Source organism: Gallinula chloropus, assembly GCF_964237585.1.
Source record: "Gallinula chloropus genome assembly, chromosome: Z".
Lineage (NCBI taxonomy): Eukaryota > Metazoa > Chordata > Aves > Gruiformes > Rallidae > Gallinula > Gallinula chloropus.
In genome coordinates this window covers 70645034-70669791 of record NC_140089.1, presented here as the reverse complement: position 1 = coordinate 70669791, position 24758 = coordinate 70645034, and the positions used below count along the sequence as shown (strand labels likewise).

The following is a 24758-nucleotide window of genomic DNA, read 5'->3' as shown; positions in this document are numbered from 1 at the left end:
CAAGTATCACTGCTGCTTGCAGTACTGATTTTCCAAACAAAACAGAACTATGCCACAGCCAAAAGATAGCAATGCAGTAACCTGTATGTTATATACTTTACTCAAATGCTACTATAAAACACACCCTGAGACTTCAATTATGCTTAAATTACTTCAGCCATAAGGAGACTCAATCAAATGCCACAAAATGAGAATTGGTAGTACAAGGGTATTATCAACACCCATGCTCCACATTTAGGGCACAGAACAGGTAAAATATACTGCCCAGTGGGAAAACTGTCTCCCAACATACTGGAAATGAAAGAAGCAATGCATGACAGTCAGTCATGGTGGAGGAGGGGGCTGCAGGGCGGCTTCTGCAAGAAGCAGCCAGAAGCTCTCTGGAGGCCCCACAGAGCAAACACCAGCTGGCTCAAGATCGGACCCACCATGGATCAAGGCCGAGCCCATCAGCGACATTTAGGAGAAAAAAAAAGTAAGCTGCTACTTTTTGCCACCAGAGAATGGAGTGAGAAGTTGTAAGAAACAGCGTAGACACCAAGGTCTGTGGGGAGTGTAATAATTGTGCAGAATTTCTGCTGGGGTGTGGATTTTAATGATAATTCTTAAATATGTGATTCACAGAGGTGACAGGTGGAATGTTATGGTTTTGGGTTCGGGGAGGGGGGCTACAGGGGTAGCAGGAAAAAAAAACCCACCACAGAAAAGGCATGTTGCACACATACACCTCTTGGGTCTCAGAGACCTCCCCAGAATATCCTGCCATATATGCAACAGAGGTGCAGTAATGATTTTGATCCACAGACAAAACAGCTGAGCTTGAGTATGACAAGAGACTTTCCATTTAGACGCAGTTCAGATGTAGGAGGCAGACATACACTGTCACCAAAGCAAGAGACCGAGCTAAGCACAAGCTCAGACATGGGCATACAATAATAAAAACATAAAGTACTAATACCAGGAGAAACAAATGTAGGAGACAAAGCACAAAGCCCTTACTTAGCACTGATAGAAAAGGTGATCCTGGCTCCCCTCAACAATTCAAATATTGACATGAAAAAGCTGGGTGTTGTAAACTAGTCCTGACTAGCTGAAGAAACCATTTCTGCTGAGACAAAATGTCCCATGGAGAAGGAATTAAGACAGCAAATTAGCAAATCTATCTGGACAGCCCAGCATAGTATTGCTTTCAGAATGATCTCAGATTTAACCAGGAAAGGCAAACAGGTAGAAAAAGAAACATTTCAGAGAAAAGATAGTTAGCTTTGCAGAATAAGAGAACATAAAGTTTATAGGACAAAACAAAATAATAAAAATCTATGAAGCCTGCTATGTAGTAATACTACTCAAAGTAAGAAACAACTTGATATAAACTATTTTGCTGGCAAAAAATCAATCAACCCAATGAAGCCCAAATTCATACCCACTGTGCTTTATCTCTGATCCAAAACTAGCCTGTCTAAACAAGAGGTAGTAACGTATTATCAACATGTTTGACAAGCATTTCTTTTTTGCCTTCATACAACAATATTTCCCAACTCCCCTACGACAGCCAATCTCAGGTTTTACTATGTCCTTTAATTTACATAAATCCAAGCTAGGTCAGTCTCTCCAAGATAAATATTAAACAAGGAGTCAAGCACATAGCCAGAACTAGAAGTGGTTTCACATCTGGGCAACCTAGCGGAAGGTCTCCCTGACCACGGCAGGATGTTGGTACTAGATAGGCTTTGAGGTCCCTTCCAAACCAAACCAGTCTGTTGTTGCCATTGCCTTTAAGTGTCCGTCTAAGGTACCTTCAAAAAGTATTTAACTGTTGCTATGTAGAATGTGCATGCCAGGCAACAAAAAACCTACCAAGCAGGTACATTTAAACAAAAAAAAAATAGTTTTAGACTGACAATAGTATTTTTTGCAATAGACAGGCATGGAATTTTCTGGAAAGAATATTCAGTAGACTTGTGTTCACCTGCACAATAGAAATGCAGAATCTACACAGTGCTTTTAGTAACATGACATGTACAAGACGTCTCTGCTCCAATACTTGATCACTGTCTTGCTCAAACATTCTAAATATTTTGCAAATAACTAAGAAAAATTTTAACAATTTCTTGCTAAGAACAATGTATTTCCAAAATATGAAATTAAAAAAAAAATCAAAACCCACATTACTGATAACATATAAAAATTACAACACTTTGGAACTTTGTATTTTCTTGTTAAATGGTATGAATTGATTTTAAGCACCATCTGGAAACTAATGAAAGAGCTCTGTCTAAAAGGGCTCTGTCTAAAAGGAAACTACATTTCTCAACATACAAGAAGCTGTGTGTGAGAAAGCTCCAACAAAATAAGTTTGTATTGAATTATTATTTATATCTACATCCTGTTTAGCCACTTAGAAAAAATAAGTTTAGTTCATGTTTTGTAGACCCCTTTGTGTAAAACTTTAAAAAGGCTTCTGCTAAAAGAGGGAGGGCCCCGGTGCTTATATCCTCCAATTCACACTGTGTAGCAGCTCAGAACCTTCAACCTGGATTTCCCCAACAAAACTAAAGCCATCCTTATCGTTTCCTCATGAAGTTTTAAACAAAGAAATATAAGGGGGGTGTTGAACTCTAGAAAAAAACAGTCATGTTATTGTTTATAGGTCTATGTAACTTCATGAAAGCATTTGGACTGAGACAAAAAAAAGCTTTGCCAAAGAAGACCATGTTCATCAAGCAACAGCTCTGCACAAGTGTTTCTGCACGTTCCTAAGACCCACTAACCTTTGAAAGCAGTGGGACAGGCACAGGGACTGCCTAAGGACCCTTTTCTGGCTTAATTACAACAGCACTGCACTGAAATATAACTGAGGTCTGCTTGCACTTTGGACACCTACTTCAAATGGCAGACTACCCAAGGAAGTTACAGCCTACATTCAGATGCTCCTCATCAGTTAGTTATGCAAGGACAGGTCACACTCTCACACTATCTTACAAGGATGTTCCAGCATACACATGCAGTCTCTCACAACGAGGTATGATGTCTGTTAGACCCTAAAGCAAACTGACTTACTTAAGTAAGTCAGTATGAAAAGATGAAAAGACATGCTTCCCCTTTACGCGCTCACTTCTGAGAGCAAAGGCAGCAGCGTTCTTGTCAAAGATAAAACGAAGAGAGTAAAGCCAAAGCAGAGCAGGAGATGAAAAGTTTAAGTCAAACGTACTCATCCACAGAGTGAGCACAGAAGACAACAGCCAGCATTTAAATAAATTAACTGGCACAGAAGTTAACCAGCCATAGTGCAGATTACTCGTATTTCCTGAAACTTGAGGGCACAGATTATTCAAGATGACCACTGTTATTTAACATCACATTCTAAAAATCCTGGTTAAGAGGACAAGATGAGTCCAAAGAACGTTTACAGCATAGGATGTATTCCAGATATAGACAGTCATCAAATACAAACTGGCCCCATACATAATTGCTTTTAATTTTGTCTGTTAGTATTGTTGGTTATTTGGTCTATTAGTATTGAAGGCCAAACAACAGAATAAGCCCATATTTCACCACAATAAAGTACCAGTTCCAAAAAACACATCACACCCAACAACTCACAAAAACACTGGATCACAACTATTAAGTCTGTTACCACACAGTGAGTGTTTCTTTAAATTATCTCAATGTTACGATCATTCTAAAATATATTTCATTTTATTAAGCTGCCACTCTGAAGTACACATTCAGATGTCAGGCTTTTGAAAAATAAAAACACAACATGGATAAGACACGAAGTTGTAAAAATACATTTTTTTTTCACATTTACAGAAGTACTTCTAAGACAAAAATTGCACATAGCCATCTCCTCAAATTATTAGTTAAATTTCTCAGGTGACGCCACACAAAGGCAGCCAATTCTTGTATCCTTGAGCTCTATATCAAAGTAAGATGTCTTTCCAAATTAAATACAATATATAAAATAATAAATATATAATTCTACAGTGGAGGAACTTGAGTGGACAGTGAGGTGGGTTGAGAACTGGCAGAACAGCAGAGCCCAGGGGGTGGTGATAAGCAGTGCAAGATCTGGTTGGAGGCCTGTGGCCAGTGGTGTGCCCCAAGGGTCAGTGTTTGGTCCAGTCTTATTCAACATACTCATCAATGGCCTGAAGGAGGCAACAAAGTGTACCCTCAGCAGTTTGGCTGATGATACAAAACTGGGAGGAGCGGCTGACACACCAGAAGGCTGCGCTGCCACCAGTGGGATCTGGACAGCCTGGAGCGTTGGGCAGAGAGTAATCTTAGAAAATTCAGCAAGGGCAAGCGTGGGGTCCTCCACCTTGGGAGGAGTAACCCCAGGCACCAGTACAGGTTAGGGCTTAACCTGCTAGAAGTCCTGGTGAACAGCAAGCTCTTCATGAGCCCTTGCAGCCAAGAAGGCCAATGTTATCCTGGGGTGCATTAAGAAGAACATTGCCAGTAGGTCAATGGAGGTTATCCTGCCACTCTACTCTGCCCCAGTGAGATCACAACTCCAGATGTGTACAGTTCTGGACTCCCCAGTACAAGAAAGACAGGGAACTACTGGAGAGAGTCCAGCAAAGGGCTACAAAGATGATGAGGAGGCTTGAGCATCTCTCATGTGAAGAAATGCTGAGAGAGCTGGGTCTCTTTAACCAAAGAGAGGATTGAGAGAGGCTCCTATCAGCGCCTGTAAATGTATAAAGGGTGGATGTCTATAGGATAGGGCTAGGCTCTTCTCAGTGGTGCCCAGCAACAGAACAAGAGGCAGCGGGTACAAACTGGAACACAGAACATTCCATCTCAACACGAGGAAAAGCTTCCTCACAGTGATGGTCACAGAGCACTGGCATAGGCTGCCCAGAGAGCTTGTGGATTCTCCTTCTCTGGAGATAACTCAAAACCTGCCTGGACACTGTTTTGTGTAGCCTGCTCTAGGTGATCCTCCTCTGGCAGCAGGGGTGGACTAGATGATCTCCAGAGGCCCCTTCCAACCCCGACCATTCTGTGATTCTGCCAACTAGGCCACAACCAAATTATTTACAAATGTTGCTTGAAAAACACCAATAGAAATTTATTGTTTTGTAGCTAGTTTTCATTCATGTGGTTTTCATTCTTCTGGGTTTGGTTTTATGCTATTTTGAGCATTCATTCCACACTTCCACCATGTGGGGGCAAAAAGAAAGAGGTATTTTTTCCTCTTCTCTCTAAACAATTTGCTGCTTCTCTTTGCTTTTGAACTTCTTGCCACTTCTGGCTGTTTTCTGGAATATATTTTCAACATGGGAATTAGCATTAACTTCCATGCAAATTGCAGGGCTAAAACATTAGTTCTACCATACAGACATGTTTGGAATTAATGTTCAGACTATATATAAGCATTTCAAAATCAGTAGATTCTAAAGACAGCTGTACAGTCTTGTCTGTTAAACACACTGAATCACCTGGATTTGATAGCTCAGTGTTGCAACTTTGATAGTGACAGTACCGAAAGTCATGGTTTTTGATGAGTATTGCTATTTACTCCTTCTACTCACAAGGGTAATCCGAAATTGGTGAGGGAAACAAAGAAACTATCTTTCAAGAAAAAATTTAAAGAACAAATCTAATAGATTTGTAAAGTTTTTATTCAAATGCAGTTGACAAGCAGGACCACATCATTAAATTATAGATTAAGAGAAAACCTAGAAAACTGGTAATAGATTTGTAATTTAATGTAATATTAACATAACACTAATATTGATATAACATTAAGTTATCTAAGACAGCAAGAAATCTCTGAAGATAAGTAACATCTGGAGCATGACCTCTAAAATTAATGCAAGGTTTTTCACTAGAAACCCCTATATTTGTATAAATTATATAAAATATAAATAAATCATATTTATATGAAGTGTATTCATATAAAATAAAAGGTATATTCATATAATGTATAAATATATTTTCATAAACCACTTATATTTGCATATATAGCTGAAAATTTTCCTATCATAGCCAAACATCACGTGACATCAACTTCATAGTTTCCAAAAAGATCAACAAAAAAGATGGTTAACTTGCAAGTATCACAAAGTTATCTGTTTCAAAGGTGTTAAAATACCCATTTTCCCCCTACTTTATCTAACAACCTTTTTGACTGAAACCTCTAAACACAGCAATACTGAAAGCTGAAGCCAGAGCTAAACTGGAATTTTGATGGCAATCTAGCTCAACTTACTTGTCAAAATATACAGCTACTTGTTCTTCACGAAAAATCTGTCTCCTGAAAATAGTCAGATTTCCACTGTATTTTTTGGCATTCTGGTGATGGTATCTGTTTCTTGGTGCACATTCTATAGTTACTGAAGATCTTAAACTTAATTTTTTCCATTAACAGAAATCAGGCCCAGAATATACAGAATTTGTTATTAATTACGTACCTAGATTAATATTTTTAACACTTTTTTTCAACTGGAATATGGATTTCTAAAAGCAGTAAGAAAGTACTTAAGCAAGTACTTTTTGGATAAACTGCAAAGCACACTGTGACAGAAAAAAATTCTAGACTGCAGATTAGTCTAAACAGAAGCTTGCAAATAACAAGTCGAAAAGTGGCCACCTTAATTGATTTGAAATCTGTACTTTATTTGCTCCTTGAAACACAGCAAAGCAATAAACCAATTAATTTTATACAAAGCTAGAAACATCTGAACAAACACCAATCATTTAGATGTCGTTTAATCACCATAACCTTATTATTGCCTATTAATAAAATAATTGACCTTACCCTCTTTAATTTAAGGGGCAAATACTCTCACTGATAGCCCTACAGGTCTTGCCTCTTTCTAAAAGCTTAACCAAACAGGAAATAGCTCTACTAGACTGTAAATCCAACCAGGTAGATTGTCCTGAATCAATTGGCAACAGCCCTAGTGCTGACAGCCAGATGTTGGCCTTCGGTAGCATGCAAGCAGAACATGAACCAGACTTAGAATTTGTTCAAATTTACCAGTTTTTAGCTACAGACAAAGGCAGTATGGTATTAAATTACAACCACATATACTGACTCAACCCTATAAACAAATTACCAAGTTTCAAACAAAATTCTCCCTGTAAAAGATCGTAGCAAAAAGCTGTGCTGAAGTTAGTTGGTCTGAACTACCCGAAGTTAAGGCCTGAAGTCTAATTAGTGATACAAATGCCCTGGACCAAATACCATCCAACGATGGAGGCATTTGTAATGCTCTTTCGTTCAAGCTATACTACTCTTCATCAGAGAGAATCTTGTCACTATAAAAATTGTATCTTTCCAACTGCTGCAGAAGAGGTGCGGCAGGGCAACTGGCGAATCTCTGAAGTTAAGAATGAGGAAAGAAAAAACATATTATCTGTTTCATGGTTTCACCCACTGTTCTAGAAACATACAGATATGTTGTTTCTACTGGCCAATAAAAATCAAGTGCTAACACCTGTGCTTCTGACCCCTGTTTTACTGAAATAAGGCAAAAGAACCAATAGGAGGTACAGAGCAGCACCTCTGAATTGTAACCTGCCAGATAGATAATTCCTTGCTCTGGTTGTAACTGGGATTCTGTAGAGAATGACCCATCTGTTCACTTACAAAAAGCTGGAAAGGTATGTGACAACCAATTTTCAAACAACAAAGAAACAGACTCTTCTCCCTGTTTGCTATGTGTTAGATAAAGAAGAGCTTAAACTGTGATTAACGGAGATTTAGGTTAGATATTAGAAAAACAGTGTGTAGAAGAGTATGCTAGTTGAGCTTGGGAAGAGATTGCCAGAGGAGATTACAGAAGCTGCTGGGGTTTTTTAGATAACCAGTCTAGTCAGAGCTGGTCTGGCCGTAGCTTGTCCTGCTTCTGAGCCAGGAACGAATTAGGAGACTCCCTCCTTTCAGCCCTATCTGTTATGATTCTATCACACAAACACGAAACATGTATCAAGGCAGACTCTTTGAGGCTTCTTACACTTCACCAGCCCCTGCCCTGAAATCTTGATTTATCAACACATTAGTTCATTAATTCATCTGTCTATAAAGCATTTTGCTGAATTTAGCCTTTCTTTAAAAAGGAGGCACTTCAACCTTGACAAACTCAAAAGAGCCATCAGAGACCTTTACAGAAAGACTACCTTTGGCATCCCAAATCAGTCTTTTAAAGATCCAAGAATCAAAGCTTGCTCGTCACATAAGGAACCTATTTTCAGTACAAAACACAAACATAACAATCAGAAAGTAACCATCAGTAAAGCCAGTTTAAGAGCGAAGTGACACCACGGTGCCCAATGCCTAAAAAGCAACACAAAGACCTGCAATACTGAGCATCAATAAAAATGTGTATGACTTTTAAAAATATGTAAAAGTTTTGGTGTCATATTTGCTATGCATTTTCTCTTTTTGTTCTCCACTGTATACTTCTTCCTTATTAAGAGCCAAAGACCTTGTTATGGTAAGGAGGCAACAGACACTGAAATACAACACAGGTTTTTTAAAACAAAAATATTCTAGTAATGAAGGAAACAGGAGATCAAAAAAAAAAAAGAAACTCCTGAACCCTGTTCACATACAATATCACAGTTATCATCTATGAGGAAAAATGGTTACCTAATTAGACCCAGATGCTAAGAGAAAAAAGATGTGGTCTTACCTGGCACACCTATCTTACATAAAGAAACTTTGAAAAGAAAGGGGCAGAGTAGTGAAAGCATGAAACCAAATCATATGTTTTGCAACATTATTCAAGAAATACAAGAAATTGCTAACACAACTTCCTTCCCCAGGTAAAAGTTTCCTACACTACAGAAACTTAAAAAGGGAAAATGCTTAACTCACACAAAACAAGCCATCTTTTCTCAACTCCATTCTAGAATTCACAAACATATTTACAATCACAATTTTTTTTACTAATTACATTCTAATTTCAACAGTAAAAAGCAGAAGGCTAATGTCATAACTCAAATGTGCAGACATCAATTGCACAAGTCCCCATGATATGGAACCACAACATTCTTCTAATGAATATCAGTAAATTCTTTGCATTTTACCACTCAGTTTACCCTTCTGGAAAAAAAAAAAAACCAAACCAAACAACTTGTGTCTGATTAGGAAGTTTGACAGTTGATCCACTAGCTGCAAGATTCAGAAATAAAAGCACACAAGACTAACAAAACCATCAAAACCAAAAGGTCCAACAGGCATTCCCAAATATGTTCAGATTTTGTACTTATTAAGAACTTTATTCATATTCTCCATGTGAAGCTGACTTATCATCCACCAGATTATTATTGGTGGGCAATAGCTTATATAAGATCATTTCATATTACATTATAGGCTTAGCAGAACACACACCTAAAACCTCAGTTTCTTTTATTGTGGTTTTCTTCTCATCCACTAATCCTAGAGCTTCACGTCTCCACTGGCTCAGCATAACTCATTCCACAGCAACTTCATATATATATATATATAAACACATATATGAAAATATATACACATTTTCGCCTTCTTATTCATGGTGTATTTGAATTTAGAACTCCCTTTTATCACCCCCATGTTATCTTGCCTGCAAGGCTGACATCTATTGTTTGGGATTCTCATGCTACTGGAGCCCCTGCTTTTTAATCTGGTGTATCAAAGTGTGCATTTCCACACTTGATCCCTCTCAGTTACCTTCTTGTTCAAAGTCAAGTGATATCCTACAGCGAAAAGCATTTTAGACACCTTGGAACCAAGAGTTACTTCCTTCTAACATTCCACAACATGACACAACCTGTTCCTGTGAGCCTCTCTCTTAGTAGATTCATTGTCTTCCACAGCCAATAAATTCAAGCAGAGAAAAAACACTATACACAATTCTTATGTAGATCAAGGCAAAAGCATCTGAAACGCAAGCTTTGATGCCAGTAATCGAAATCTTTGTCAAGTTTTACTCTACAGGCACGTTCCACTTTCCCTTCATCATCTATTTTCCTATCATCTGCCTATGCAGATTCAACTTCACAACAAACCACACTGTTTTCCACATGTACACAAGAAATGCACGTGGCACAGGAGCTTGTACAGTTTCACACACACCGCTGTGTTTGATACATTCCCTATCTGCCTGTGTCTGCTTGTCACAGCAGAAACCATGCTATGATTTGAACAGAGTATTAGCCTCTGTCAGGCCTCCAAATATGACCCTATACAGAGGGGTTATTACTTCAGGTGTATATAATACAGAGAAATGGTCCAAGATGACAACAAAATGAAGCAAACAGATCTTCAAGGGAACACGAACACTAACACAACACAGGCCTAGCTAAGAAACAAAATCTCCTATGTTTTGGAAAAGCATTAAGTTTTAGGGAGTAAATTATTACCTTCCTTAAGTCACCTGACTACCCTACAGTGTGAACAGACGTTAAAACAGCCATTGCTAACAGAATTTGAGGGGAAGGGATGTTAGCATGCAATTCACCTCAGAATGTTTCATCTGCACACTTACCTTTCACCAGCACCACCCAGCCCAACAAGTAACCCTAGAACTTAAAAATGTTCTGTGCTAACACTGGATGAAGTTATTAAAGCAACACTAAAAAACAAGACTGAGATACCAGGCAAGTGAGTTGTACAGAATTAAAAGTGTTATTTTTATCAGTGGCAATAAGGCTGATCAAACTAACAGAGGCGGCCAGGATTAAGAAGAATGACATCACAGAAGTTGAATAAAACAAATGTGATGCTTAAAGGACCACTGAAAGGGATGGGAATGTGGAAAATAGAATCATAGAATCACAGAATGCTCTGGGTTAGAAGGGACCTCAAAGGTCATCTAGTCCTAACCCCCAGCCATGGGCAGGGACACCTTCACTGGACCAGGCTGCCCAAAGCCCCATCCAATCCAGCCTTAAATACTTCCAGGGATGGGGCTTCCACAACCTCTTTGGACAAAATGTGCAAGTGCCTCACCATCTCTGTAGTAAAGAATTACTTCCTAAAAAATGAATAACTTAATTATGAGATGAAAAAGGCAGTGACAAACACTAGCAGATACACTTTTTTTCTTTAGCAGCTGGACAGCAACAAAAGAAAAAAACCTCCAAAAAACAACCTAAAACATGCAGAGCTACACTACCTGGCTAACATTCAAGAGTTTTGAGGTGGCAAGGAGCGTGTTACACATTTCCCAAGCCAGGTAACCAACACACTACCACAGAGATTGAGTACTTGCTTCAACAATGTGCTAGCCAGAACTGCTGCAAATGAAGCAGAAGAGTTCCAAGGCTGCCCAGAGGACATTTCATTTGTAACTCACTGTATAGATCAGAGAATGCAAGCACATGTGAGCGCGCACACACACATAGAGCACTACATGCAACTTTTAGTGTAATCATAGGGCAGTCTTTCACTACAATTTAGAATTGCCCAGCCAGACAGGAATCCTTGCAGATAAACTTGCTTTTCTGCAGATCTCATACCTATACACAGCCCCAACCTACACACTAAAGAATGTGAAGGAAAAAATTCACTGAAGATTCATTTCTAGTCTTTTTGCCCCCATCAATCATTCAAATTATACAGCTAACTGCTTAGTAATTCAACACACTCCATTGCTGTCTTACTGAGTCCACAGTCTCAGGACAGCTCCAATTTTAAGCAAGTGATATTCTTCTCAGCAGAGTGTAAGGATTTCCAATACTTTGCTTTGCGGTGCACTTCTAACTTACATTTTAAATCTACTGTTCATTTAGAATAGTTGGATCTTTATAAAAAGGCTACTCTGCAAACTGCACACAAAAAGGATGCTCGGCAGATGCCATCAGGAAAATTCCATGTTCATACAATCACCCTCTGCATCACTTGAGCTTACAGTAGTAGTTTATCTTTCATGTGGATCAGCCACCGAAGGCAAAACATGACATTCTGCCAGTACATTACACAACTGTTTTCTGGAAAGACAGCAACACTGAGGATCAGGAATCCTGACTTCCAAAGGGAAGACACAAAGCAGTGTTTATGTTCAGGATAACTAACCAAACAGCTCTGATAAATATAAACCAAACAACAACTTGTCTCAACAGAAAAGGCATGAGACTCTTGTAGTGAGGACTGGGGTTTTTTCCTAGTTCTCCCTGAAGTTAATGGTCTGCGGAGCAACACGCTGTCTTCTACAGCGGGAAGGGGCCATGGACAGGGAAGGCTAGTCACAAGGATCACAACCCAAGTTTATAATGTCTCTAGTTCAGGACAAACCTCTATTCCAATCAGTGATTTTGTCAATCAGATTTTATTCTGACAAAAATTAACAGGCCAATTTGGCAAACTACACCTTTCCCAGTGAAATCAATTACTAGTTGTCACAGGTTGCCAAAGGGCCATCCATACAGTGTATATCAGTTAATAACTCAGGGAAGTAATTCTGCCACAGCAGCATTGGTATGACCACACTGATGAGCTCTCGGAGCAAATAACATGACCTCACAAGGAAAGGCTGCTCAGCAATTCAAGTACAGTTTAACCAATGAACTCTGTGGAGAGAAAAGATACAGAACAGCATTCTGATCCGTCTGACTCCGGGCCCAGCCGTGATGATTTCCCACTTGACCTGTCTTTATTTACCCCATTTTGGGGAAAAAAAAAAAGTCACAATTCTTTATTTCAGAAAAGTAAAGTCTCATAATAAAAAAATCCACAGTATATCTAATATTCACACACAGAGAACACCACATGCATCAGAACATTCTGCCTCTCTCTCCTGTTTCACTACAACCCACATGGTTCAAGCAGCCTGACTACAGCTTTGCAAGAACAAAGTGGGTGGCAGACCAGTGGAACAGGTTGCCCAGAGTCGTGGTGGAGGTCCCATCCCTAGAAGACATTCAAGGCCAGGCTTGATGGGGCTCTGAGTGACCTAATCCAGTGAAGATGTCCCTGCTTACTGCAAAGGGGGGTTGGGCTAGATGACCTCCAAAGGTCCCTTCCAACCTTACACATTCTATGATTCTATGATGCACTCCCATCATATGGAAGCTGCCCCCAAGACTCTGTTAAGAGCAATTACCTTCTATTTAAGGCTGGAAATTGAAAATATTTATACCTTTCTCTTCCAGCAGTTTACCTACAGAGTATCAACAGTGTCTGTGAATGGAATTGTCCACATTTCCCAAAGGGTAGCACATAAAAGGATTTTTTCCTGCTGCCCTTTTGTGCCTTTGTTTTGCTGCTTATGTCAAGGACACGACATGGGAAAGGGAGGAGTAGACAGGATATGCTATATGAGTTCTGTTATTACTTTAACTTTGCATTTTCCAATGGGAAACCACGTTGGGGAGGGTCAGAGTCTCACAGGAAGCTTCCCATATTGTAAGTCCTGAACCTTTCCAAACGTGCTCCCACGATTACCTTTTATTCCATGACTGCCTTTATTTACCACATCAGTTGGTTTCTCTTCTCTGACAAGCTTCCCCTCCACAGCTTCATGAAAAAACGTTACTTCTGTTTTGCTCAGACAAATTTGTCAAATTCCTTAGCACACCAGCTGTTTCCAGTCAAACCATTTCAAGACATGAATTTATCATTACAAAGACAAATATAAATTAATCCAGTGTAAACCAGAGAACTAAAAGCACATTTGCATCATTTACTATACTTACCATATATAAACTATAGCAAGCACAGCTGCATAAATGAATCACTGATTTCCACATCTCACTACACAAATTCAAGCCCAGAATTAATATAAAAATATCCATTACTCGTCATTTTCAGGAGGAAGATGCCAACACTGATGCAATGCTTCAAGAGTGCATCACTTCAGCCATACTTAGCTTCTGAGAAGCAGAAAGCTCTACAGAGGGTTGTTATCTTTACTGTTTAATTTTTAAATGAGTGTTTTCTAATTGTTTCTCTATTGTTACCATGCTCTGCAATCGAGGAAAACTGTTACCTTCTAATGTTCTGAGAACTGAAAATATTCTTCTCCAGTATTTTTCTTTCTAATGCATGCCAGCAAAGGACCACACTTCCACTACGTCTCCTTAGTTTTTCTGCATGGTTCTCACCACTGCAGAGGCTTCTGTCCTTGTTTTGTAATCAAAACTAAGTATGATAGGAAAATTAGTTTTTGTTTGCTCCTGGAATTGAATTTAGGGCATAGGGACAAGAAAAGAATACCTTATTACCCCTGTTCTAAAAAACTTCCATGCAAACAGTTGAGAGGGGAATAAAAAAATCTCTAATACAGTGTCAGAGAACCTTCCAGAGAAGATGTACAGATGTACAATCACTCACACTGTTTCTGAGGTGGAGTCCTAAATATCTGTAAAGGTGGCAAATGTCCCATCATAGAAACTGTCTTACAAGACAACAAATTTTGCATTTTTTTTCCTCTTAAGTTTATGTCAGAACTCTCCATCATTATTTTATTAGGATTTTTACCTGGTTAAGAAAACTAAATCAGAAACAGAAAGGAAGTTCATGATAATATACTGATAAGCTTTGCTACAAGCTGTCTGTCATATGTTTACAATGTCCACAGTCCCGCAGATTCAAGCAGTAGTTTATCTGCCTGTTCCCACACTTCCAACTGACGCATCTGACTCAGACACTGGTATGGTTGAAGGTTCAGAAACATGCATCTGAAAAGACTGGCACTTCTGCCAGAAGGTACAAGCTGTGTAAAACACATTGAAGAAATTGAGTTTTATTTTGATTGAATATTTTTTTTTTAATCTCAGAAGTCTTCAGTTAATTTTATGATAATGTTTTCATTTTAGGATAAACATCTTTCAGCTTCAGATCCTTATAAATATCCATACAGTTTTTATATTAACCACTTCTGCTTTTCTACTCTCCCTGCAAGGTATACACTTCTAAGTAATCTCATCCAGTTTAATCCCCCAAAATGGTCATCTCACCTCTTTATGCACCCTTGCAAAGATCTGTTTTTCCCAGCTGAAGACAATGAATCTTTATCCTCCTTGTCAACTAAAGCCAGCACAAGCTCTTTTGCCATGGCTATCTATATAAACCCTTCCTCCATCTCATAATCTGTACAGGCCTGAAAAACAGGAAGCCTATTTAATGGACTAGTACAGTTGAAGTAATGGGTGCTCAAGAGTGTTACTGATAAGCAGCTTGATAACAGACTAACAATTGAGGCGTCTGTAGTCCAAAGGACTAAAAGCCTTTGCAAGATACTTGCAGCACTGTACAATGAGGACATGTGGAACAGGAAGTGTCCCACTAATACAGCACAAGCTGAACACATGCTGCTAGTAAAGACTGGCATTTGAGAGACTGCTTAGCTTCTGGATTAAAATCAAACAACTATTAACACAAGAATTAACGAATTCATTAAATGGGAAATATGAACTGGAGTTTTGTGTTCTCCTTGACATCAGTAGGGAGCACCATGCTTGCTATCTGCCTGACTGTCTACTTACCTGAGCAACAAAACCAGTGACCGAGTTACACACTCCACGAGCTGGCCACAGTGCGGAGGGAGGAACTGTCGCGCTGCATTTCCGCATAGCTCTCACTTCCACAGGCCTTCCGAAGCTGCCCAAACCCACCCACCAGTCTGATCACCTGAAGCTCACCTTTCCAATGACAAGATGTTTCTAGATAAGCAACGACTCTCAGCACACAGCATTTTCCTCACTGAAACTTTTAGCCTCCAAATGCATCTTTAGTTTACACGAGATGCAGGTCCTCCCTCTATGCTATGTCCACAACCGTGCATCTCTGGATGCTCTGAAGCCTACTCATCATCATCCTCATTTTCCTCCCATAAATACCAGAAGTCGGTGAAATCAGTTCCTCTCAGAACAAATGAAGCTACTTCTTTACACTCTGGAATTTAAATCATCATGTTACCCAAAAGGTCACAATGAGATATCAGTAGTTCAACTATTACTGTAAAGATACCACAACTCAACAGTGCAACTGTGTATAAACATCACAATTACCTAAACTAAAACAGAACTAATAATTGTCAGAAGGTTTATTTTGCTATACCTGCTTATACCCCAACATTTACACTTGGGCATCCACTCAAAAGAATTTGGACTGCTTACTACAGCCTTCTAAAGAGCTAGCAGATTATCTGCATACCTTGCAGCCATTAAAACCTCACACTGTAACCCTCTCTGATCCTTCAAGATAAGCCTTCTCTTATCACATAGGAATTTGGAGACAGAAATTCTTCCTAAGGAACTTAAATACTACACGTAAATGCCTTTGACATTGCAAGTAGCAGTTTCTTCCATGAGGATTTTGTCCATATTGTCCAAATCTGTTATTTTCTACCATTTAGAAGATAGTCTTTTAAATACCGGAAACATGATGCAAGCAAATGTAATGGGGAAAAACCTCAAGCAGATACAAAACCCTACCTAGGACCAAATTCTAAGAATAAAAGCAAATGTTCAACTCTGTGGTTAAATCCTCAGGTAAGACTTACTGGTGGTACACAGTGCTCATCACAGTAATCCAAGTCACCTGTGCTTTTGACTGTTCTGCCTAATAAAATGGGAATTTTATTAGGCAGAACAGTCAAAAGCCTAATAATGGGAAGCCTATGTGCCAGGCTTCCTCCTGAGAAGTATTAACAGTAGGAACAGCACTCCCACTCCAAAAGCTCCAAGATTTGAAGCAGTGTCTTATATATTGTGTAAGCAAAGCTTACATAATGAATTTCTACGAAGCACCCTATTCATCTAACTGTTCTCATCATTAATTGGGACAACTGGGGACAGCATATTTGGAACACATGTTTGAAGTAAACCTCGTATTTCTTTTATATAACTTAATTAAGGTTTGGGAAGTTTAACTTAACAGCATTTGGAAATTATTAAGGCACTCCAGGCAAAGCTTACAACAGTATGTGCATTTAGCTAACATGCTTTCATATATGACAAACATAATGGATATTTAAAAGCAAATGTATAGAAACCCTTAAGCAATAATATTAGGCCAGAATTCTCAGAAACTGATATACACAAATTCCAAATTTTTTTACACCGTAAGAGGTTGGTTGAGTTTACCTTTTTAACTAAAAAGAGTACTTTTTCTGTACTACTATTAGTAAATCTTTTACAGGGTAAAACCATGCTGTAGTATGTTTATGTAAACTAATATGACAAATCCCTTTTGCTAACTGCATTACTTAATCCTGATACCAAAAACTAAGTAACTTCTTTTCAATCAAATGGCATTAACACTAACAAAAATTAGTTAGAATATTGCCTTACCGTGTAAATGCCAATTCTACAAACAGCAAATGAGAGCTGGATACATTCAGACATAGTCTAAAGAAATTAAAATAAAGACATTACCAATAATGCTATTTATTAAGAATTAGTTTTCTTCCCATGTCTTCCCTCTCCCCTGAAAGAAACACCTGATGGTATATTACTTTATTTTTCTCCTGTAAGGCTGTATTAAACCAGCTGAGAAAAATGCCATATAAATTCAGATTATACAGACACTTATTCCCTTTCATGCAGAAGCAGTTGCCAACATCATTGTGCTTACAAATTCAGTATTTCATTACAGGCTTCAAATTACCTAATGCTCCCCCAAAATGCCTGTTTGAAGCATTAATGTTTTACATGCAGGCTTTGTGTCCCATTTATTTTTATCTATTTGGGTTTAAAAACAACCTGCAAGAGACATATTAATAGAATAATGTGCTTTGTGGATTCTTAGTGGTCCATGCTTAAATACTATAGTTATTCTCTCCCTGTGTTATCATTCAAATTCTCTTCCTCAGCGTAACAAAACAATGCATATGACTTTACATGACCACATTTCTATAGTCAGTCTGAGATTTTCATGTTCAAAACAGAACTCTCAGACTTGAATAATTTAATCTGCTGTTACAGCTGCAAATATCATAGTGAAAAATTTTACCCTCAACTCGCTCAACTTCCAATCTCTTGTGATGCCACAATTCTATGTCTTCTGCAGTCACCCAGAGAGGCTGAGGATGGACTATGAATTTCTGATGAAACAGATGAAAAACACCTTCTTTAAACAGCATAAAGAAGCCAGAAAATAAATACAACTTCCCACCACCAATAAATACAAAACCTGTAGGTTGGCCGTTTTTTATATACGGTCAGGTACAATAACCAGGCTTACAACCATTTATTCAGAAGAGTAACCAAGGAATTACTTTAAATAAAGTATTTCAGAAGTCACTATAAATAAAAATAAGCAATAATCAAGTAGGACATTTTTATTATATGTTTAACTAGTTCACACATCATCTGCATTTTAAGATGTTAAAGATGAAGTGCTTGATGCTACAGATGTCAAACAGTATTAGTGAAAACTTTTTAATTGTTGGTTTTCAGCTTTTGCTTTCTACACTCCCCAACAAAAACCCTGTATTTGAATTACTTAACCAAAAATGCAATTTTAAAAAATTACAATAGCAGATCTTACAAACTATGACCGATAAAAAAGTGTGTAGCAATACTTTTCCTTTGCTGTAACTGTTAAATTTATATTTTAAACAAACAACAGCTCATTCAACAACCAGAAAGTCAAAAAGTGAAGCATAAAAACGTTGATTTTCTTTTCTTACTGGAAACCATCTAGAATTTTATTGCTGACAAAGAAATGCAGCTTCAAATCACCATTGAAATTGCCAGGATATGTTTTCTTTTTCTTTCCTTTTTTTTTTGGGGGGGGGGGAGGGTTGTTTTGTTTTTGCTTTCAGAACAAACATCAAATTCTTTGACTTGAGCTCCAAGTTCCCCACAGAAAAAAAAAATAGGAATAGCAGTAACTGGGAGAAATCCTGTTACACAGAGTGGTAGGTGGGGTTATAAACTGTACCCAAACCTCTCCTGACAGTATTTGCAGACCTCGTTCCAAAGGTTCCAGGGAAGGATGACTTCCCCAAGCAATGTAGTCCAGTGCTTCATTACCCTCCCTATGAAGAAGTTTCCTAATGTTTAACTCAAGTCTGCTGCAATTTAAGCTCATACTAATACAAAGGGTGATACATACAGAAATCTGTATTCTTGGTATCATGACAGATTCCGTGCTGATGGCAGACCCAACTTTATACACAAAGTAAAATATTATTTCAGGTTGCAAGGGAAGTAAACACGCAGCAGCAGCAAACCGTCACAGTTTCTCAATGTATGCAGTTTGCTTTTATTCTAGACAACTGCAGCACTATAAATTGTTTTCCTTTTTAAAGTTTTGCTCAGTACTTCTAGGCTATCCATTCATGGGAGAACTAAGCTGCAGTTCAAATTCTGCAGCAAGTGCCTAGGCACCTTTGCTTCAGCAGAATACAGCAAGCTACATCTGTGTTACCTCATTCATCTGTCCCTGAGTTTGATACTGTTCATGATCTGAAACCAGCAACATATTACAAGGCATGAATCCTAAAATTATCTCCCTTCCTACTGTCACATTCAGTAGCAATGATTGTTTCCACAATGAAGTATTATATTAAGCTAACCCCTTCCCCAAGCCTCCGAAATAATGCTTATGTCTACAGTGCTAAAAGCACTCGTTAATTCCAACGCTGTTATTAGGGTCTTTTTTATATGCACCCCTCTTCACCCAAAAAAACTGCATTCCCCTCCCATCGAGTTAATTCAATTTAGTAACTGAAAGTGTCAGGAAATTAATTAGCTAATTAATTATTAAGTGACATTATCCTACAGACTCACTCTCATCACTAAACTACAATGTATGTGATAATCTGCTGCTACAATGGAGAATTTATTCTTGGTACTTGTAACCTTTCATTACTTCAGTTTTGAAACTCATTTTGCACTGCACACAGTTAGGCAATAAAACAACTGTTGGAGAATTTGCATTTCATTTACTTACAGTTTATTGTTGTTTTCTGAAAGGATTTTACATGGTAAGCATGAAAGTAAAAGAAAAAAAAATGTAAAAAATATACCTACAAATATTACAAGAGAAAGATACCTTGCTTGATACAATTCTACAGACTTAGTTCACAATAGAATTCACTGAACATGTCTGAAGTGAAAAACAGAGTTGTTAGGTCAGACAGGTCAAAAACTTCATAAGCATGCATCTCTGCCAGTATGTACCCTTCTGGTGAGGCAAGGGGTCGTCTCACCAACATCAAGTAATTTCTCCAAAGCTCTCAAAACTCTGTTATTTTAATCACATGTTATAAGTGATTATAAGTGTTTGCTTAAAACTCTTGTTATGTTAATCACGTTGTACGTGTTCACAGCAACTTCGAAAGATGTCTGTCTGTCTTGCAGCTGCGCGATCTTTTATCACAACCAGCATTTGTTCTGTCCATTTTTTCAAGCATTCACCTATCAGTACAAACATCAGTACAAAATAATTTCAGTATTCGATGTTCAAAAACTAAAAATACTTCATACAGCTCTGGTACAGGTACATTATTAGTCTGCAACTGCACAAATGCATTGTTTTAATATTTCTATCTTCAGCTAAATTAAATTCCAACCCATTATTTTTACAAGACAGCAAATTCTTAAGAGTTTAATAGAGCATGTTCTGCAGTGGATCTCTTAAAGTTGAAATTGAGTTGAAAACACTAGTTTCAAGAACTCTGGTGGGCAAATGGGTGAGAGGGATCCTAATCAGCTTCTTGGGGAAAAGACACACAAGGCTCAGTACCTGCCTGAAATGCAGGTGCCCGTGTCCTCAATTCTGCCAAACAATAGTCACCCTGACCACAGCTTGCTTTGCTACAATCCTAAATAAATGACAGCACTAAGTATAGTTCCAAGACCACAAAGCCAGAAAGCAATATGAGAAAGGGGAGTGTAGTTGATTTTTTTTTTTTCTAGTGATATGTTTCTTCATTAAAATAAAGATTAGGCACGTTTATAAAGTGGTCCTTCCCAGTAGTCACTTCTAATTACGGACCATCCAGGCAAAAAGCTTTTCCACTTCCATTCTTATTTGCATCTTTTTCAGCATGTAAGAAATTTGAAAATTAGCAATAGAAGTACAAACAGTGTGCAGATTTTAAGGTACCTACATGCACGAAGCATGAAAGAAATTCTCAGCACTTCAGTGTCTTAAGGAACCTGTAGGCACCCAGAAGCACACACAGCTATGCTACAGTACAGGTGGCAGGAAGTTTGACCAGAACTGTAGTTTGCTAAGCCTGGGTACTGAACTCCAAGTAGTAACTTGAAGGTTCCTCTTTCTGCACAAGATGTCACAGCCCTCTAGCACATTTCATTAATAGCATTATTAATTTCAACTCTCCAAACTCTTTTTAATACAGTTCTCAAGAGATGTTGATCCTTAATGCTAAACAGACTTTTAAAATGCCGACATTCTTGTAGATAGCTATTAGAAAAATAAATCTGAGTTTAGAGACTAGAAGAAACCTGATGCTGATGGAAAGGCAACGATATGTGAACAGGAAATAGGACTGGATCCAAGAACTCTCTTGTCATCATAAAAAGTAATCAAGTGGATGCACCAGAGAACAATGCTCTCCCCTCTTTTAGGCAGCATTCTCACCAGAAGAGTTTTCCATGACTGCTTCCAGAACTGCAACAGTTCAGACAGTGAAAGATGCAGATTAGCCAACACAAACTGAGTAGCTGCAGGAACAGCACAGACATTTCTTAAGAGTTCTGGACCTTTTCTCCAGTCTTACTGAAACTTGAAATTATGCAAGTTTCTAGGCAAGAATAAAGCACTGAGAGATCACTCACTGCAGAGTGCGTAATCACTCTGCGCCCTACACAGGTTGTCAATACAGTTTCGTGTATACTCTGTGTTGTAGGCCTTACATAGAACATGATAGATTGTTTAGGATACAAAAGTTAGAAGGCCAAAGTTCCCGCCTGCATGTCAAGGGAGGGCCTCCAAGCAGAAGGACCCCTTTAGCTGTCTGTCCCTGGAGCAGATTAAGTATCTTTGTAAACTCCTCTGAATTAAAAAGTCTCGCCTCCTGTGCAGTAAATGCAGTTCTGCTTACACTGAGGAGCACGCCTGGACAGCATCCAGAGTATCACCATTTCCTAACTGCAATTTCCTGCTCTGGAACAAGATCTAGCTGTCACCTCAATGAGGAGGGATGGAGCTGTTTAGCACACAGCAAAAGCACCAGGACATACGGGGAACTGCTACCTCATGGACACATTGTCAGGTTCCAGCAACCACAGCCTCAGGATCTCTACAAGCATACCACTGCATCTCAAGATCTTTTTTAATGCACACATACACACACCCCCCTCAATGGAACTGTCTTTCAAGAAACTGTACCAATTCACAGTTTACTCATTCTGGCCTCACTACTGTTTCGGCACAAGTGAGACCCAGAATTCAACTATACTCATGGGAAAAAGCAGCTCCTGGATTATAACTGTCATCAAGTTCTTCTACTGGGAGAAGTGACTTACTGCCTATTTACCCTCTCTTTATGATTTCAAAGATGTCTATAAACATTGTCTCCCCATACCATTCAGCTGTCTCTTCTTCAGACTGAAGGGCTGTAACTATTTAATCCCTTATTGTATAGAAGCAATTGTTTTCTTTCATTTATCATGTCATACACCCCTGTATCTTCTCTGGTTTTACAATACTCTGAGATGATGCAATCAGACATGTAGCATTAAAGGCAACCGCAAACCTTGCATTTAAGCACTGTAAAAATTAGATCTTTCCTCCTTTTTCATACACTAAACATATTGACAGATGTCTGGATTGACATGACATTGTAAAGATGAATCTTCTTTCTCTTTTCTGAGCACTGATGGTATTTTAGGGCCTAGCCATGCATCTGTACTGTCATGTGACTTCAACTATAATATCAACACTGAATTAATTTCACCTACCATTTTAGTACCAATATCAAAAGGGATACTGTAACTTCTCCTGAGTTTAATACACACTCTTAATATTTGTCTCTGCATCAGCCCACCCATAGCATATGCAGTTTATTCAGCTAAACACAAGCATGAAATTCCCTTGTAATCTCTGCATTCTTTTCCCCCTCTTATTCACTGCCAGCAGTGCTAATAATGCTCATTTATGAAACTTACTATTGACAGTTTACAGAATTATTACTTCATTTTTAATTGCTTCATCTTTATTAGAGTAAAGAATCATATACAGGAAGACCAGTAAGTAGGTGCTGTGATAAGCTACTAAGAACGTAGAAAACAGATGCTTCCTCCATCTAAAAATCTCTAAATCATCAACAAGAAGGAGAAGAAAACAGATCTGCAAACTCACATCCCCCGTATCAACAGTTCATACTAACTCTTGGATGCCATCTTGCTTCCCTAGACTCTGCAATGCCAAAGGATGATGTGGTCCTGTGAACAAATTTTTCTTCTACTACTCCACCAAAACACAGACCAAAACCAAACCACTATTCAAAGATTCACGTTTTTCGTGCAGTTTGTCTTTGCAAGCAACAAAGCTGTACAGCGAGACTGCATCTACACACAAGAGGACTCATCAGTTAAGGCTTCCTAGACTTACTGTTTTGTGTCTTTTCCTCAGATAGCAGGGAGCTACCTACATCCTCGTTAATTACGGCAATTACTAGAGTCACCTTACCAGGCTGCCAGGGAAAGGAAAGAGAAGCTCTTCACTCTGACCAGCTCCAACATGAGATGAGCCAATCTCTTCTCATTCAATTGCAAATACTCTATTTAAGTCCCCGAGGTCTTTTGGTCTGACAGTCTGCACTTCAGAAAGTTTTGCTGCACGCACACTAAAAAAAAAGAAAAAGAAGCAGCAGCAAAGCCAACCCACTCCAGAGTATTAGGAGTCAAAATTTTGTTATTGTTTGGGTTTTAAGTACTGCATATGGGTTTTTTTACTTAAAGTTTGACAGCTGTTTGGGCTCACATTTTAAGTTTGAAACTAAAAATGCTTCTTTTCTTATTAGAAAGCTGATATCTTCACATGATCACAAAAACTCAGAACCCAAGCTTTAAGAGAATAAACATCACAAGCTGGCAATATTAAAAAAGATGAGCTGATGACACTGATGACATGCCAAAAATGGTAATCAGCATGGGGTATAAGGAGGAATAGTCTGTCCTTACTGAATGCAGGTTTTGTCTTAATAAAAGCTTACATGTCTAAATTTCTGTGAAATCCATCATGCTGCTTCATGGTTGGAGTTCTGACTGAAGAATTCTGGAGCAGCACACTGCAGGGAACACAGGGCCCACCACCTACTGAACCCAGGGGTAATTTCATTCACAAGGACACTACAGGGCTATTTGTAACAGACTAGCACACTTTCAGAAACCAGGAGCATTTTTTAATGTAACAACATCTAACACTGTGATGCAATCCTCATCACGAAAAAGGCAAAATGGCGAAGTAATTTGATTTTAAATGTGCTAATTCACTTGGTTTTTCAGTGCGTGTATCTGAAGAGAATTAAATTTCTGGCACTGCAGTACTCCTGTGACTTCATAGAATCCTGTGCTGGAAATTATAATCACATTAAGGCATTCTTTTGTGTGGCCAAGGAAGCTATATCAAGTTTCTCTGGTTGTAACAGCCACCTTTGAATCAAAAGTTTACCTAGGGAATTCAACAATGCTTCCTATTGCAGGATGAGCAAATTCAGTATTTTTTACCTCCTGCGACAGAATTCTGAATTTCTGGTCACTGATGTGTCTTTGGATAGGTAATTTCCAGTGAGTCACCAATATTTGTATTTCCCTTTCAATTTGGCTGATTACATCTTTCATTCAGAAAAAAATGCTTGAAATACTGGCTACCTAGACTCTGCCAAGGAGGAGGA

At 38.5% G+C, this 24758-nt stretch overlaps 1 protein-coding gene across 1 annotated transcript in view; it reads right to left on the bottom strand.

Annotated features, from left to right (window-relative positions):
* Positions 1-24758, bottom strand: part of ARL15 (ARF like GTPase 15) — a 228249-nt gene that overhangs the window by 196455 nt on the left and 7036 nt on the right. The window contains exons 2-3 of the mRNA XM_084278624.1: positions 17897-17987; positions 17236-17292 (exon numbers count right to left, since the gene is read on the bottom strand). Of these exons, the coding sequence (XP_084134750.1) occupies positions 17236-17289 (54 nt within the window). The 5' untranslated portion in view covers positions 17290-17292; positions 17897-17987. The remainder of the gene's footprint in view (positions 1-17235; positions 17293-17896; positions 17988-24758) is intronic.